The sequence below is a fragment of the Crocodylus siamensis genome, chromosome 3 (assembly GCF_052110815.1).
Source record: "Crocodylus siamensis isolate JL-2025a chromosome 3, ASM5211081v1, whole genome shotgun sequence".
Classification (NCBI taxonomy): domain Eukaryota; kingdom Metazoa; phylum Chordata; order Crocodylia; family Crocodylidae; genus Crocodylus; species Crocodylus siamensis.
The window spans coordinates 202332768-202347192 of record NC_143397.1 but is presented as its reverse complement, the minus strand read 5'-3'; the positions used below and the strand labels follow the sequence as shown (position 1 = coordinate 202347192).

Genomic DNA, 14425 nt, shown 5'->3' with positions numbered 1-14425 from the left:
GAAGTTTCTCAACATACTAATTATATAACTGTCCTTTAAACGTGCCTAATGTTTATTTGTATGCCAAAACAATAATTTGCACATATGCCTGCATTTGCCAGGGCAGTCTTTGTCTTTCAGCTCTTCTCGCTTTGAATTCAATGAAATCACAAGGCGGACTTCATGAGCTTACCTAGGGCAAAAAGGTTATATAGTTTATTAATTACTTCATCTTCTGTCATACACCTACTGGGTCCTTGTACTGGAAACTAAGCTTAAAATCTTGGTCCTGTTGAAGTCCAAAGGTATTTTGCCATTGACTTGAAAGAATCCAGGATTTGTGTGGAAGCCTTTTCACATTAGACTTAAAAAAAGATAACGGGATTTATTAATAATTGCACAGGAACCACCAAGTGTTGTGCATAACTTCTACTGCAGAAGGATTAAGAAGAGAAAGAAAAAGAAATAAAAATCCCAAATCATTTTTGCTGAGAGTAGTTTGTTCAAATTTCCTTCAGTTTCATTTTAAGTATATGTCTTGTACCACTTTCCCCACCCCCCCCTTTCTCTTCCTAGACTATACATATATGCCTATACCCCTAGGTTAGTGGTTTTCAACTCGTTGGTCCACAGACTCCTGGAGGTCCTCAGGCTATGTCTAAGGGTTCTGCAAAAGATGTTTATGACCAATCAAAAGTATGTGAATACCCACACTTACCTTTCAAAGAGGTCCAAACCTCCATTCAAAATTCCCAAAAATTCCATTTGAAATTTTTTAGGGGTCCACAAATGAAAAAAGGCTGAAAACCACTGTGTGACAGGGGGCTGTCATGAGGCTGGACCCAATGCTGGCCCACCCACCTGTCTAGGGCAGTCTGCCCTGTTTCTTCTGCCACACCTTGATGTATAAATAACTGATCTAATAATGTGGGAGGCTGCCCATGAAGTGCCCGATGCCTGTGCCTTTATACACAGCTCCAACCTTCCCTATACCGTGTCCCCTGCCTTGCAGATGTCATCCGAAGTGTGAATTCTGCCTCAGGAGTCCTCATCTGTTCCTGGGCTTCCTGCCCTCTCACTAGGGCTTATGCTCTAAAACCATTAGGGCTGGCCTATGTGCAGTCCTTCAGGCCACACAGGACCTACTCTGCACCCTCATGGGCAGCCCTTCAGGCTGCCCCTGCAAACCCTACTCTGTGCAGCCTGTTACTCATTCTATGCTCCCTCACTAGGGCCAGCACTCCACCCCCTTTAGTGGCGCCATGGGGTCTTACACCATATGGGACTCAGGTGTCCATAGACATGCCTGGACCCTTAACCTGTTTCTACTATGGAGCTACCCACCAGGTTGTGGGGGCTGAGGCTAAAAGGTACCCCATACTTGCCTTTCACTAGGGAGGCAACTGGTATGGTATTTCCTGGGGACCACCCTGCTGCGTGCAGGCCCACCACACCATCCTACCCTAAGAGGGTGTAGTTTTACATCATGCCCCAGGACCAGGAACCTCCACCATCCCCATAGTTCCTGCCCTGTACCTCAAAATATATGTGACCAGTAACTCCAGCCAGGTGATGTTCCCCCTCCAGCTGCTAACAGCAAACTGCTGGACCTGCTCAAAGCCTGCTTTTATATCTAGCAACTGAGCCATCTTCCCAATCAGGTGGCTTCCTGCTGGCCATGTGACTCCTGATAGGGAGTGCAGCCACCTGAAGGCTGCTCTGCTGCCTGTTCTGGCCCTTAAAGTGGCAGGCTCTGTCACACACTGCCTTAGGTGATTAACTAGGGTTTGAGCACTTGTGGTAGCCAACCTTGAGTCATGTAGAAGCACTGACTAAGACCACATTTTTACTTTAGAGCAGATGAGTCAAAGAGATGGCCCACAGGCTGAATCAGCCCCATCATCCAGCCCTGGTTGCTTGCCCCTAGGTCCAGAGTTGATCCACACACTGCACATGGTGAGCAGTGGTCCAGGACACATGCTACACACAGCACCCACCCCATCTGGTCCAGAACACAGACCACATACAGCACCTGCCCTGGCCCAGCTGGGACACGTACTGCACACAGCACCTGCCCCAGCCAGTCCCACACACGTTGGAGTCAGCACCCCCTGGCCAGTCTGGAATCTGGGCTGCATGCAGTGGCCCGTCTCTCTTTCCTCCTTGCCACCCCAAAGGCATTCTGGGGTGGATGCCACACACAGCATGGATCCTGGACCAACTGGAGTAAGCACTACATGGGGCATCCATCCTGGATTGGCTTTGCATAGGCGCTGCCTGCAGCATAGTCCTGTACTGGCCAGACTGCCAGATTGAGCAATGAATGCACTAGATCCAGCATGCATGGGGATGGGGAGAGCAGTCTATGGCCTGATCCAGCCTACAGGGCTGGCCGGATACTGTTCATTGGGCCCAAATATCAGCCCCACACCATTCATCTGGCCTACAGGATGACTTATTACCCACTCCCTTCAGATTTGTTGTCAGAATGACAATGTTGTGCTGTTTCTTAGAAAAAGCTTGTGGGTAGGAGAGATGCTGCTACATCCTAGCTGTTCTCTAATGATAGCATGAATTGAGTTGAAAAGCTCACCTTCTCTTTTCACTTAGGGTAGCTAATACTAAGCTGAAAGGGAGAGAATGCCTTGAAGTTGTCCAGAGGAAAAGGTGGTATTTGTATACTTCTCAAGGCCTCATCTTACTCCCAGCCCCAAACAAATCTTGGTTGTACTATCTCACTAATTTTAGATTTGCTTTAGTAACAAGTTCTTCACTAAAGGCTCTATCACCTTTTACTTGGAAACTCTAGATTACTGAAACATTTAAAAGGTAAAGCTAGTGCTACCTATCACAATTTCTTATAAATGTCCAAGTATTCATCTTTCTTCTAACCCAGGGGTGTCCAACCTTTTTGAATGTGGGGCTGAATCATGAACTTTTTATCACCCAGTGGGCTAGTGAGCCATATTTTTTCACCCCACGGGCTGTATATTGGACAAGCCTGATCTACATAAGCATTACTCTGGGTGAGGAGAGATGGTGAGCAGTAGAAGTGCCCACCTGGTCTCTTCCATTCCAAACCACAGCGGTGTGTTCCCCTACAGCCGGGACCCCAAGGCAGGGCATGATTAGGTAAAAGTCCCAGGCCCCCTGCTCTAAGCTACCAGACCTTGTTTCCCCTCCCAGAACATCCTAGTTCCATCTTGCAGCAGCACACAGCCACTACCCCCAGCCTGCCTTCCTTCTCATCTCAACTTCCCCTGCCCTGTCCAACTGAGTCCACACTAACCCTAATTCATTTGCACTCAGGCTGCAGGCACTGCTTGCCCACCAATTCCCACTTCTCTCCCATGTCTCTTAGCCCCTTGGCACCAGTAAAAATGCCTTCCATCAGCCAACCCCTGCTACTGGCTGCATTTGTGCAAGGTGGCTCCATGGGCTCTCCATGTGTGGGGTAGTGAGACCCACCATGGTCATGCCAGAGGCAGCCTTTAAACCAGTTACAGGAAAAGTGGGGGTGGGTGCTGGAGGCTGGGGCAGGCATCTCTGCCCATGGAGTGCCCCCTTGGCCCTGCACTAACCAGGAAGAGAGAAGGGAGGCAGAGCTCAGATGCGTGTGTGTGTGTGCATGTGTGCACATGTGACAGCCAAGTGTCAGCGCTGTGCAATTGTGTGTATGTGTGCAGTATCAGATCCATGTGCCTATTCCTGTGTCACTATCTTCAGAAGTGTGGTGCAATTAAGTACCTGCTTAATTGTGGTCGTGTGGAGTTGTGTAGAACAGCAACTGATTCAGCAAGGCTAACTTCATGGGTACTGGAGAAGCTCTCTGCTGGTGTGACTGTGATGGCGTTGCTGCAGTTGTGTGTAGTTCGAAGCTGTATACGCCTCCCAGGTAGTTGTGCAGGAATCCGTGCTGCATGTGTGGTTGGGCACAACTGCATAAGCATAATTGTGAGTGCCTGTGAGTGCACTGCGTGCTCTGGGGCCGCTCTCTGCAAGGTGTGTGACGCCATAGGGCTGTTGTGATTGTGCATGCATTACAGGTGACTCCAGGGCAGCAGGAGTGTCTGTGCAGATATGCCCAGGTGTGTGAGTGACAAGACAGTACTTGCGTGTGCCACCATGTCGGTAGTGTTGCTCCACTTTGAGTCTTTGTTCCTCTGGGTCTATATGGCCTGAGGTGTACATGAGAATACATGTGCATGTAATGCCCACGACATTGTATGTGTGAGCGTGTGTGTGTGGAGGCGGGTGTGCATATGTGCATGCATAGTTTCATAGTTTCTATGAAGTTTCAGAAGGGACCTGAGTAGATCATCTAGTCCGACCCCCTGCCATGGCAGGAAGGATTACTGGGGTCAAACAACCCCAGCAAGGTGTTCATCTAACCTCCTCTTAAAGACCCTCAGGGTAGGAGCCTGCACCACTTCTCTTGGAAGTTGGTTCCAGATCCCAGCCGCCCTGACCGTGAAGTAGCATCTCCTGATATCTAGCCTAAATCTACCCTCTGCCAGCTTGTGACCATTATTCCTGGTCACTCCTGGTAGCGCTCGGGGGAACAGGGACTTCCCCAGTGCCTGCTGATCCCCCCTGACTAGTTTGTAACAGGCAACTAGATCCCCCCTCAGCCTTCTCTTGTGAACAGGTTCAGGTCCCGTAGCCTCTCCTCATAGGGCCTGCCCTGCTGCCCCCTGATCATGTGAGTGGCCCTCCTCTGGACCCTCTCCATGTTGTCCACATCCCTCTTGAAGTGCGGCGCCCAGAACTGGACTCAGTACTCCAGCTGTGGCCTGACCAGTGCCGCATAGGAGGGGAGTATCACCTCCTTGGACCTGCTCAAGATGCATCTGTGGATGCATGACAAGGTACAGTTGGCCTTCCTGACTGCATCCCCACACTGCCGGCCCATGTTCATCTTGGAGTCAATGATGACTCCAAGATTGTTTTCTGCCTCTGTACTGACAAGAGAGTTCTCCAGCTTGTAGATTTGGTGCCAGTTGTTCCTCCCCAGGTGCATCACTGCACTTGTCGGTGTTGAATCCCATCCTAGTCTCATCTGCCCACCCCTGTAACCTGTCTAGGTCCGATTGGAGCCTATTCCTCCCTTCTAGCATGCCCACATCCCCCCACATCTTAGTGTCATCAGCAAATATGAACAGGGTGCTTTTTACCCCGTTGGTCAAGTCACTGTTGAAGATGTTGAACAGTGCGGGCCCGAGGACCGAGCCCTGCGGAACCCCACTGCCCACATCCCTCCAGGTTGAAAATGACCCATCTACCACCACTCTGGGTGCGACCCTCCAGCCAGTTGGTGACCCAATTGACTGTGTGGGTGTTGACACCACAGTCCCCCAGTTTCTTAATAAGAACAAGGTGAGAGACCATGTTGAAGGCCTTCCGAAAGTCCAGGAAAACTATGTCCACTGCTACCCCTGCATCTAACAATTTGGTGATCTGATCATAGAAGGCCACCAGGTTGGTTTGACAGGACCTGCCACTAATGAACCCATGTTGGTTGCCCCTAAGCATGACCTCCCCTGCTGGCCCCTTGTGGACATGTGCCAGAATAATTTTCTCAAACAGCTTGCCTAGGATCGAGGTAAGACTAACTGGCCTATAGTTTCCCGGGTCCTCCTCCTTCCCCTTTTTGAAGATGGGAACCACGTTGGCCCTCTTCCAGTCCTCTGGCACCACACCAGAGCACCACAAGTGCTCATAAAGCCGTGGTGTTTCTGAGTGTATGTGTATGTGTGCACACCTGTGCTCACCCCTGGATGCTGCCTACCCACCCGTCCATCTACACTCATCCCCGCCCCTGCCTGCATGTGCATGCGTGTGCACACTCTGCCCCTGCCCCTGCCCTGGCCGTGTGCAGGGCACAGCGGGGTGCATGGCTGCCTGCAGGAGCCTCCCCCGGCCACCCGCTCACACAGGGCCACCTCCCTGTGCCCTGGCCAGCTCTGCCCGCAGCCCCCCGCAGCAGAGTCAGTATCTGCCTGTCCAGGGCCTCAGGCAGCGAGGCACGGCCAGCGGGCACAGGGTGCCAGGACTCAGCAGAACCCCCAGCCTGAGGAGGCCTTGGCACTGGCACTGGCACCGGCCGGGTGTCTGCTGGGTCTCTGCGCCCCACCAGACCGTGCTGCCACAGCCCCAGGCGAAGTCCCAGCCCCAGGGCGGCTGGGGCCGTGGTCTTGCCCCTGTGCCTTGCCCCGTGCCCTCCAAGCCAGGCCAAGCGCAGCCCCCGCTGGCCCCATGCACCGGGGGCTCCCCTCCTGCCTGCCTGGGGGGCACACGCCAGGGCCAGCAGGGTGCTGGAGGTCCCAGGGCAGGACAAGGGGGGCACATCTGGCCGTCCCGCCGTCCACTCAGCCCAGCCATGCCCATGCCAGTGGTATTTCTAAGGCGTTGTCCCCAGCTCGTCCCACAGGACCTGGCACACATGACATTGGAGGTCACGCGAACCCAGCCCCGCGGGGGTGCACAGCTCCCTCCCCCACCCGCCTGTCCCAAGTGAGGGACCTTGGGCCTCACAAAATGGCTGGACGGGCCACATGGTGGCCCCCAGGCTGTGTGTTGGACATGCCTGTTCTAACCCTTACTGGACAGTTCAGATCATAACACACTGTATTCCAATATTAGTATTTCTAGTACTTTAGGATCCATTACATTTGCTAAAGATACCAACCATTCCTAGGTGTTTTGTCCTCCTATGGGACTGGACTAACTGATGTAACAACTTCTTCAAAAAAGAGAAACTTGTGAACCCAAGGCACCAGTTCAGTGCTGGTCAGGAGGGCCAGAGAAAAACGATTACAAAATTTCCCTAATTTGGTGACTAGGGGCATATGCCAGTGTGATGAAGACCTGGTCTAGTCAATTCAGCATCCTCTAACTGGCACAATAGAAGCACTGGGGGTGCTAGTGCAGGCTTGAGGCCTACCGCCTTCCAGTAATAATGTCTAACTAGCAGAACAGTCTCTAAAAGTGTTGTGCTTGCCAAAATACTGTAGAGCATCTCTCCGGCTACTTTGTCCCATAAGGTAAAGAGTAAGGAGCATCAAGATTGTCAAGCCCCCATTACCATATGTTCTTAATGTAACTGCAGATTTACAGAAGTATGCCAGTGATAACAAGTGCTTATACTTATTTACTTTTCATACTTTAAATACATATCCATAGAGAAAATGAAAATAAAAAAGTAAAAGTCATAAAAACTCTTCCTCCTAATTACTTCACAAAACAGCAACTTTACCAGCCCACTGTTCCACTTCTCAACCTACATCTTGTCCAAAATCTTGTAAAAATATATAACTTCTATAGAGAAATGGCCTACTTTAAGACTACAAATGTAGTTTTGTGGTGATTGGTCCACAACTTTGAACACAAGAGGTCAGATTGACCAGGAATCCATGCAAATTGAGAGTAAAACTCTACTTCTCTAATCTGGTTCATAGTATCATAGTACTTAGAGTTGGAAGGGACCGAAACAGATCATCAGTTCCGACCCCTTGCCCCAGGCAGGAATGGGTGCCAGGGTCATATCACCCCAGCCAAATATCTGTCCAGCCTCCTCTTGAAGACTCCCAAGGTGAGAGAGAGCACCATTCCAGAGCCTGGCAGCCCTGACTGTAAAGTAATGTCTCCTGATGTCCAGCCTGAACCTTCTCTCTAACAATTTGTGGCTGTTATTCCTAGTAAACCCGGGTGGCGCCCAGGGGAACAGAGCTTCCCCCAATTCCTGCTGGTCCCTGGGGGAACAGAGCTTTCCCCAATTCCCGCTGGTCCCCCCTGGTGAGTTTGGAAATTGCCACCAGATCCCCTCTCAGCCTTCTCTTGTGGAGGCTGAATAGGTTCAGGCTCTTTAGCCTTTCTTCGTAGGGCCTGCCCTGCTGCCCCTTGGCCATGCAAGTGGCCCTCCTCTGGACCCTCTGAATGCTAGCCACATCCCTCTTGAAGTACGGCTCCCAGAATTGGATGCAGTACTCCAACTGTGGCCTGACCAATGCTGCATAGAGGGGAAGGATCACCTCCCTGGACCTACTTGCGATGCATCTGTAGATGCATGACAAGGTGCATTTTAAAACTATCAAAGGACTTCTTGGAGTTGGGAGATGGAGTGAGAAATAGGACTTTTGTCTTCAGGTTATAATAAGCTTGTGAGACAATGACATACCAGAGTACATAGCATGGTAGAATTATCAAGCTTTACCTATGCTGTCAAAAATGTAGGTTAAGTCTTCTTGGGTACATCTACACATGCAATTAATTCAAAGCAATAAATGCATATCACACTGGACTTTATTGCTCCCAGGAGAATGTGCTCACTGTTTGAATGTGCACCCAGGACCACAGCATGTCGGAGCAGCCTCACCTGGCAGAGGATCTGGGGGGTCAGCCTGTCAATCTGTGGCTGCTCTGACCCATCTCACCACGCTGTAAATGGGTGTGTTGGGGCACAAATGTGCTCCAGTGCAGGGCTAGCCAGCAGGCAGCCCCTGCACTGAAGCACTCTTGCACTCCAGCCCACCCCATCAGTGTCTGCATGTGAACTGCTGTGCGTGAAAAAATTCCACAGCAGGGCCGTACGTGTAGACACTGAGATGCTTGCTGTGGAGCTAATTGGGCAGCTCCACAGTAAATGTCTCATGTAGACGCACCCCCTCTGACTGAAACACACTTCTCTCAGCTCTCAGGAGAATACCCTTAATCGCCATGCTTTATATCCTAGAGCATGGTGGTTACATGGGAGATTAGAGGTCATATCCCCTCAAGCAGAGTTGGAACTTTTGAAGCAGGGTTTCCCATATCCTTCATAAAAACCTTAACTGCTGGGCTCTTGGATGAAGGTGGGCAGCAAGACTACTCCCCCCTCCTCTTTTTTAATCTAAACCTGCATTTTCTTTGCTTTATTACAAACGCTCCAAAATGAAAAATTTAGACAACCCCTTACACGTTACAGGTATCATGCAATTAACTGGTTCATTGCGCAGGTACCTTAACACCAGCTACATGTGCCAAGTATCTATCACACCACAAAAGCTCCAACCAGCTACAAAATTAGACCTCAAAAACCTATACTAACTTTATAGCTGGTTGCTATCAAGTTTTAATTGCACATGTAGCACAGCCTCCCCTGTGGCTGGGAGCTCCCTCAGGTGATGGAACTCCTAGCCACTGGGGTGCACCATGCCAACCTGGGTCCCAGCAGGCATGGGGCATTGCTGCAGTCTTCCAGTCTTGGGGGTTTCATGCACCACCAAGCCTGAGAGATCACAGCAGCTGTGAACTTTTTGCTGGTGCAGGAGGAGCCCAGGATCGGGCTCCCCTTGCTAGGCTCCCCCTGTACCATGAATAAGCCACAATGGGGATTTAATACACAATCTCATGATTCCATCTCCTGCTATGCATGTCTGGCATGGCAAAAGGTGTGATTGTGTGGCTCATGCATTAGATCCCATTGTGCCTTTACCTGCATATGTGGAGGGGCTCTTAGAAAGAGTTCTCTTCAACATTTTGTTTTTTATTTCACTTTTAGCTGAAAATGTACAGCATTTGTCCCAAATGTGTAAACAGGTTAAGCTATGTCAAAAGTGCATCCTTTCTATAAATGTATTGTTTGCTGAAAAAGTAACCACCCAACTGTATATCTATTTATGGTACCATATTTCCCAGTGCTAGCAGTGTTGTTCAAATCTTTCAGCCACCTGCCAACAAAAATTTAAGGGTAACACAAAATGGGGACCTCTATAGCTGACCGAAAGGACCTTTAAGACAGTGTACTGTTTAGTCAGAATCATCACACCCTCCCATCCATACCCGCTAGCATGCCTTCCACATTAGTACAACTGAAAGTGATGCTTTATCGACTTTTCAACCTTTCACCTGTGCATTTTGTTTTACATTTGTAAATCTAATACAGTATTTCATTTCATAGGCATTTGGGCTGGAAGGGACCCCAGAGGAACATCAAGTCCAGCCCCCTGCCCCAGGGACAGGAAGTCAGCAGGGATCATAGGATCCCAGCAAGATAAGCATCCAAATGTGTCTTGAAGGTGTTCAAAGTGGGTGCTTGAACCACCTCCAGTGGCAGTCTATTCCAAAACTTGGGGGCTCAGACAGTGAAGAAGTTCTTTCTTATGTCCGGCCTGAATTGGTTGTGGTGGAGTTTGTGACCGTTCAATCTTGTCATCCCTTGGGGTGCTCTGGTGATTCCCCCAAATCCTGATGAGGGTAGAATCCCTTTGACTGGAAACCTGAATCACAGTTTAGTGAGACAAAGGCAGCAAAATAAATTCAACATAGTATAGTTCCATTACCCTGGCAATCTGTGTCCCCTTGGCATATCTTATTCAGTTAAATAAAAGTGCATCCATTGCTGGTACTGGTGGCAAGTCTCACCCCTTGGCTCAAAAACTTGAATTGAGAACATAACTTCCTATTGCATGGGACTTACAACTATTAGTTCTATTTATGACTGTTAAAAAGGTCACCCTTACTTTAGTGTCCTCTCTAAATATTTAATGCTTTAACACTTTTTAAGGTGTTAATGAATTTCATATCTCCCAGCTCAATCACTTATATGAGTCTGACGTTGAATGATCACTAAACTGTCATGTTTGGTCCACTACCACATTGTCATTCATCTGAAGACTACTGGGCACATACGAAGCCCTACTCATTTCAGTAACGCCCCATATGAGCACATCAGTTTCATACAGGTTGATGACTATGTAGGACTCAACGCCTGGTTTCCAGTATATGGCAGTTACCAGAATTAGTAAAAAGATGAATTAGTATGTAAGAAAATATATCAGTCATCATCGCATATATAAGCAAATTTATATATAAACAATTACCAAATAATCAGAGGAGGAAAACCAGGAAGAAATATTTGACATGACTTTCTAATCTCCATAATTGTAATATAAAGAGATATGGATTTAGAAGCAGGGGCGGAGTAACACATGGGCTCACAGGGGCCCTAGTGGGGCACTGCCAATCAGTGCCCCACTAGGGTGCCAGGGGGAGCACCCTAGGGGGCCCAGGCAAGCATCCTGGTCATGGGAATTCAGCTTGTCCCATGGCACTGGGGGACTCCAACCCCGGCTGTGTGACACCCGCCAGGCAGAGGGGCCAAGCCAGGCCAGGGCTGCCTTCACTTCAGCGGTACTCACATCCCTGGCTCACCCTGAATGTGCCGAGGAGGCCACGCGGGCCCAGCCACAGCCCCCTGGCAGGCACAGAGGGAACCTGCCTTCACCTGGTGGGGGGCCCCCAATTTTCTGTTTGCCCAGGGCCCCAGTAAATCTTAATTTACCACAGTTTAGAAGGGAAATGACCAAAAGAGAAAGGATGAATAGTGATGGCCCTAAGGATGCCTGGGGAAGACTGGCCCTACAAATGCTTCTAGAAATTAATTTTAACTCCTGGTGGGCACTGTCCACATCACATCTCTGCTGCACTGAAAACATGATATGGCAGGATCAGTAGTTCTTGTCTGAGAGCCAGGTGCTACAACAGGCTTTGCAATGTAAGACTGAAGTGCATTGACAGAACTCTGCTGGGCCTCATTTACCCTTTCAGAACAAAAATAGTAGCATGTAAAACAGAGGCGGGCAGTTATTTGGGTGTTGAGGACTGCTTAAAAAGTTTTGGTGAGCTGTCGAGAGGGGCATGGGTGGCCCTTGACAGTTGCCCTGCCCTTTTGTTACCATCTTGGGACCAGACGCCTCACCCCTAACCCCTGACCTTTGCCACTGGAAGTCCCTCCCCTTGCCCCCCCAGAAATACTCCTTTTGGGAGGAGAGGTTGCTATCTTAGAACCAGAAAGAAACAAAATCATATACTAAAAGTCAAGCAGCTACTAAAACATATTTTAGTTTCATTACGAAAAATATTTTTGTCACGATTCATGTTTGTGTACTGTATATAGAGGTGATTGCATGACTACTCAAAAATAAATTCTTGGTCTTGTATATTGTGGGGTGTGTGTGTATGGTGGGGTGTGGGTGGGTGTGCAGTGGTGTGTGTGGTGCAGTTTGGGGTTGTGGGGGTAGGTGAAGCCAGCAGGCGACCAGGGAAGTGGAACAGGTCCCTGGGGCTGCGGCAGCAGCAGCCCTGCATGGAAGCTGCATGCTGCCCAGGATGGGCCCTTCCGCCCGCGGGGGGAGAGCAAGGCGCAATAAGGTATGTTTGGTGCTGTGTGTACGTGTGGGTATCTCGCTCCCACCTTCATGGGTGGAAAGGCTCGGTGGGGCACAATTTGTTGGTGGGCACTACAAGCCAAATGAAAGTGCTTGGCAGGCTGGATGCAGCCTGCAGGCCATATTTTGCCTGCCCCTGAGGTAAAGGGTTTGATATGCCAGGGACTGTTTTGCAGTATAGCCAAAGCAAACAATGTTGAGAAGATTTGTGGAAATATATAGTTTTGTGATCATAATTTTACAAAACCTGTATCTTGTGGCTTGTTTTACTTCACTCTTAACTGTCACTTAAAAGGCTTTCAACCAGTAACCTTCACATACATCTGCTTAATGGACTTTGTAGTTTAGAAACCAGTTCTAAAGATGGCTTATTAACTTTATTTAACAACTCTCCATTATCCAACAGCTGAAGTTTTCTAATTGTTAAAAAAGGAAAACGGAGTTTACACAATAGAAGTTCTTTTCCTATTCCCAAATTAATTACTTTGAAATATCTCACAGATTACATCAGTTTCTTGCTTGCATTCGTGTTGCAAGATGGCATCTATTGTATATCATTAGTGATGCATTAAATTAGTTGTTTACATTATAAAATCTAAACATACTAGAATCTTTTGTGTTTGCCTTCAAAGATTCTTATTCTAATAAAGCTTTCTGAAACAAGTAAGGTTGTCTTTTTTGTTTAGTTAATGCATCAGTGGAGAACCTAAAGATTTGTAGTCTCTAGTCATCCCTGTCTCTGTTTTGTAGAGTGTGAGAAAATTATCTTTGAGGCAATATATATTTTCACTGAAAACGGACGGTAATAATTTTAATTTATTCATTTTACCTAGAGAGATGGTAACATCTCTGCAAAAAAAGGCAAGGAAAGTGTTATCTTAATTTGTCCAGTTTTCATAGATATACAGTGATTCTTAAACAGCAGTTACACCCACATAACTTTATGGTTAGTTGGCTGTGTATGAAAACCTGCTGCTTTACTTTTATTGTTCCTGAGTCCTGTGCTCAGATCCCCTTGCCAGTTACTTGCACTAACTGTCAGGTGTTAAAGGAATAGCAGCAAGTAAAGAACCTTATTCACTAGAATTGTAAAGAAACTTTGTAATTTGAACACCTGATTTTATAGTTTAACACAAAAGTTGACATAAACATACTTAAAAGTTAAAAAATAAAAACAAAAAAAACACCCCAAAACTTAAGCTTATTGGGCATTTGTACACAAGCATGCATCACAGCAGCGGGTGCTTTGAAAAGCACCCAGCACTGCAGCTCATGCAGTTGTATAAGTGGCGAAAGGCACATCAGCGCTGAGAAAATGGCATCAGTAGGCTTTTGAACGAAAACAGATTGGAGATATGTTAGTTCAAAAGCTGCCATTTTCTGCATGCTGCCATTTTCTGCATGCTGACCTGCATTTCGTCACTTATACAACTTCATGGAGAACTGCAGTTCGCATCAGCTCGCGTGCGGTGCAGAGTCAATTAATTGAGTCCGCTCCAAAGTGGTGGATCTCCAGTGCATTGCAAGATGAAAACGCAAATGCCCATTATACCTACAGTGTGGTTTAGGCCTTTGTGTAGGGGATAGAGTAAAGGGAGCAAAGGGACTTCCCACTGGAGGGCTGGGGAGGAGACAGAGACAAACTCCAATCCCAAACTTCCACAGCAAAGCTGATTTAACATGGAAAGGAATGTATGCTGCATTCCTTTTAAGGATTCTATTAGGCAAGGAGTCACAAGGCCCCCTGGGATGCCTGCTGTGTCAGGGTGGCACCCCACCATACCCAACCACTCTAGACTCTAATGACATGACTATGCTCTCAATAGGCTTTTCAGTAGATCACATATCAGTTCAACAAAATAAATTAATAGATCAACATATATTTTAAGGTAGGTCCATCTGCCTTGCAAAATTGGTGTTGAGTTTATTTCTCAGGTACAAATTTACCTGCCTGTCCATATTATAAATATAATGAAAAAATAATAGTATTGCACCTCCCTGTCAAAAATAGCCTGGAAGTCAATGGTTAAATATGTGAGAGAATCATGATGGTTACAGCATCACCGTAACACTACCACAGGTCAAGCATAATATCCACAAGAGTCCTTTTTAGCAAAGATGTGCCTGAAGGTAAGAAGAGCAGTTATCTTTAGAAGCAGATTATCTTGTCTTCACAAAAATATGTCTCTTCATAAAAGCAAACCCACTGATTTGCGTAGCTAAGTAGACAGTAGAAAGTA

The 14425-nt window shown here is 47.9% G+C and overlaps 1 protein-coding gene across 5 annotated transcripts in view; it reads left to right on the top strand.

Moving 5' to 3' along the window:
- Window positions 1–14425, top strand: part of STAU2 (staufen double-stranded RNA binding protein 2) — a 254141-nt gene that overhangs the window by 170812 nt on the left and 68904 nt on the right. The window contains exon 14 of one of the 5 annotated variants that reach the window (XM_090040181.1): window positions 9917–12848. The exons of the other annotated variants lie outside the window; for them this stretch is intronic. Within the exon in view, the coding sequence (XP_089896307.1) occupies window positions 9917–9997 (81 nt within the window). The 3' untranslated portion in view covers window positions 9998–12848. Of the gene's footprint in view, window positions 1–9916; window positions 12849–14425 lie in introns of those variants that run through there. 5 annotated transcript variants of the gene reach the window in all.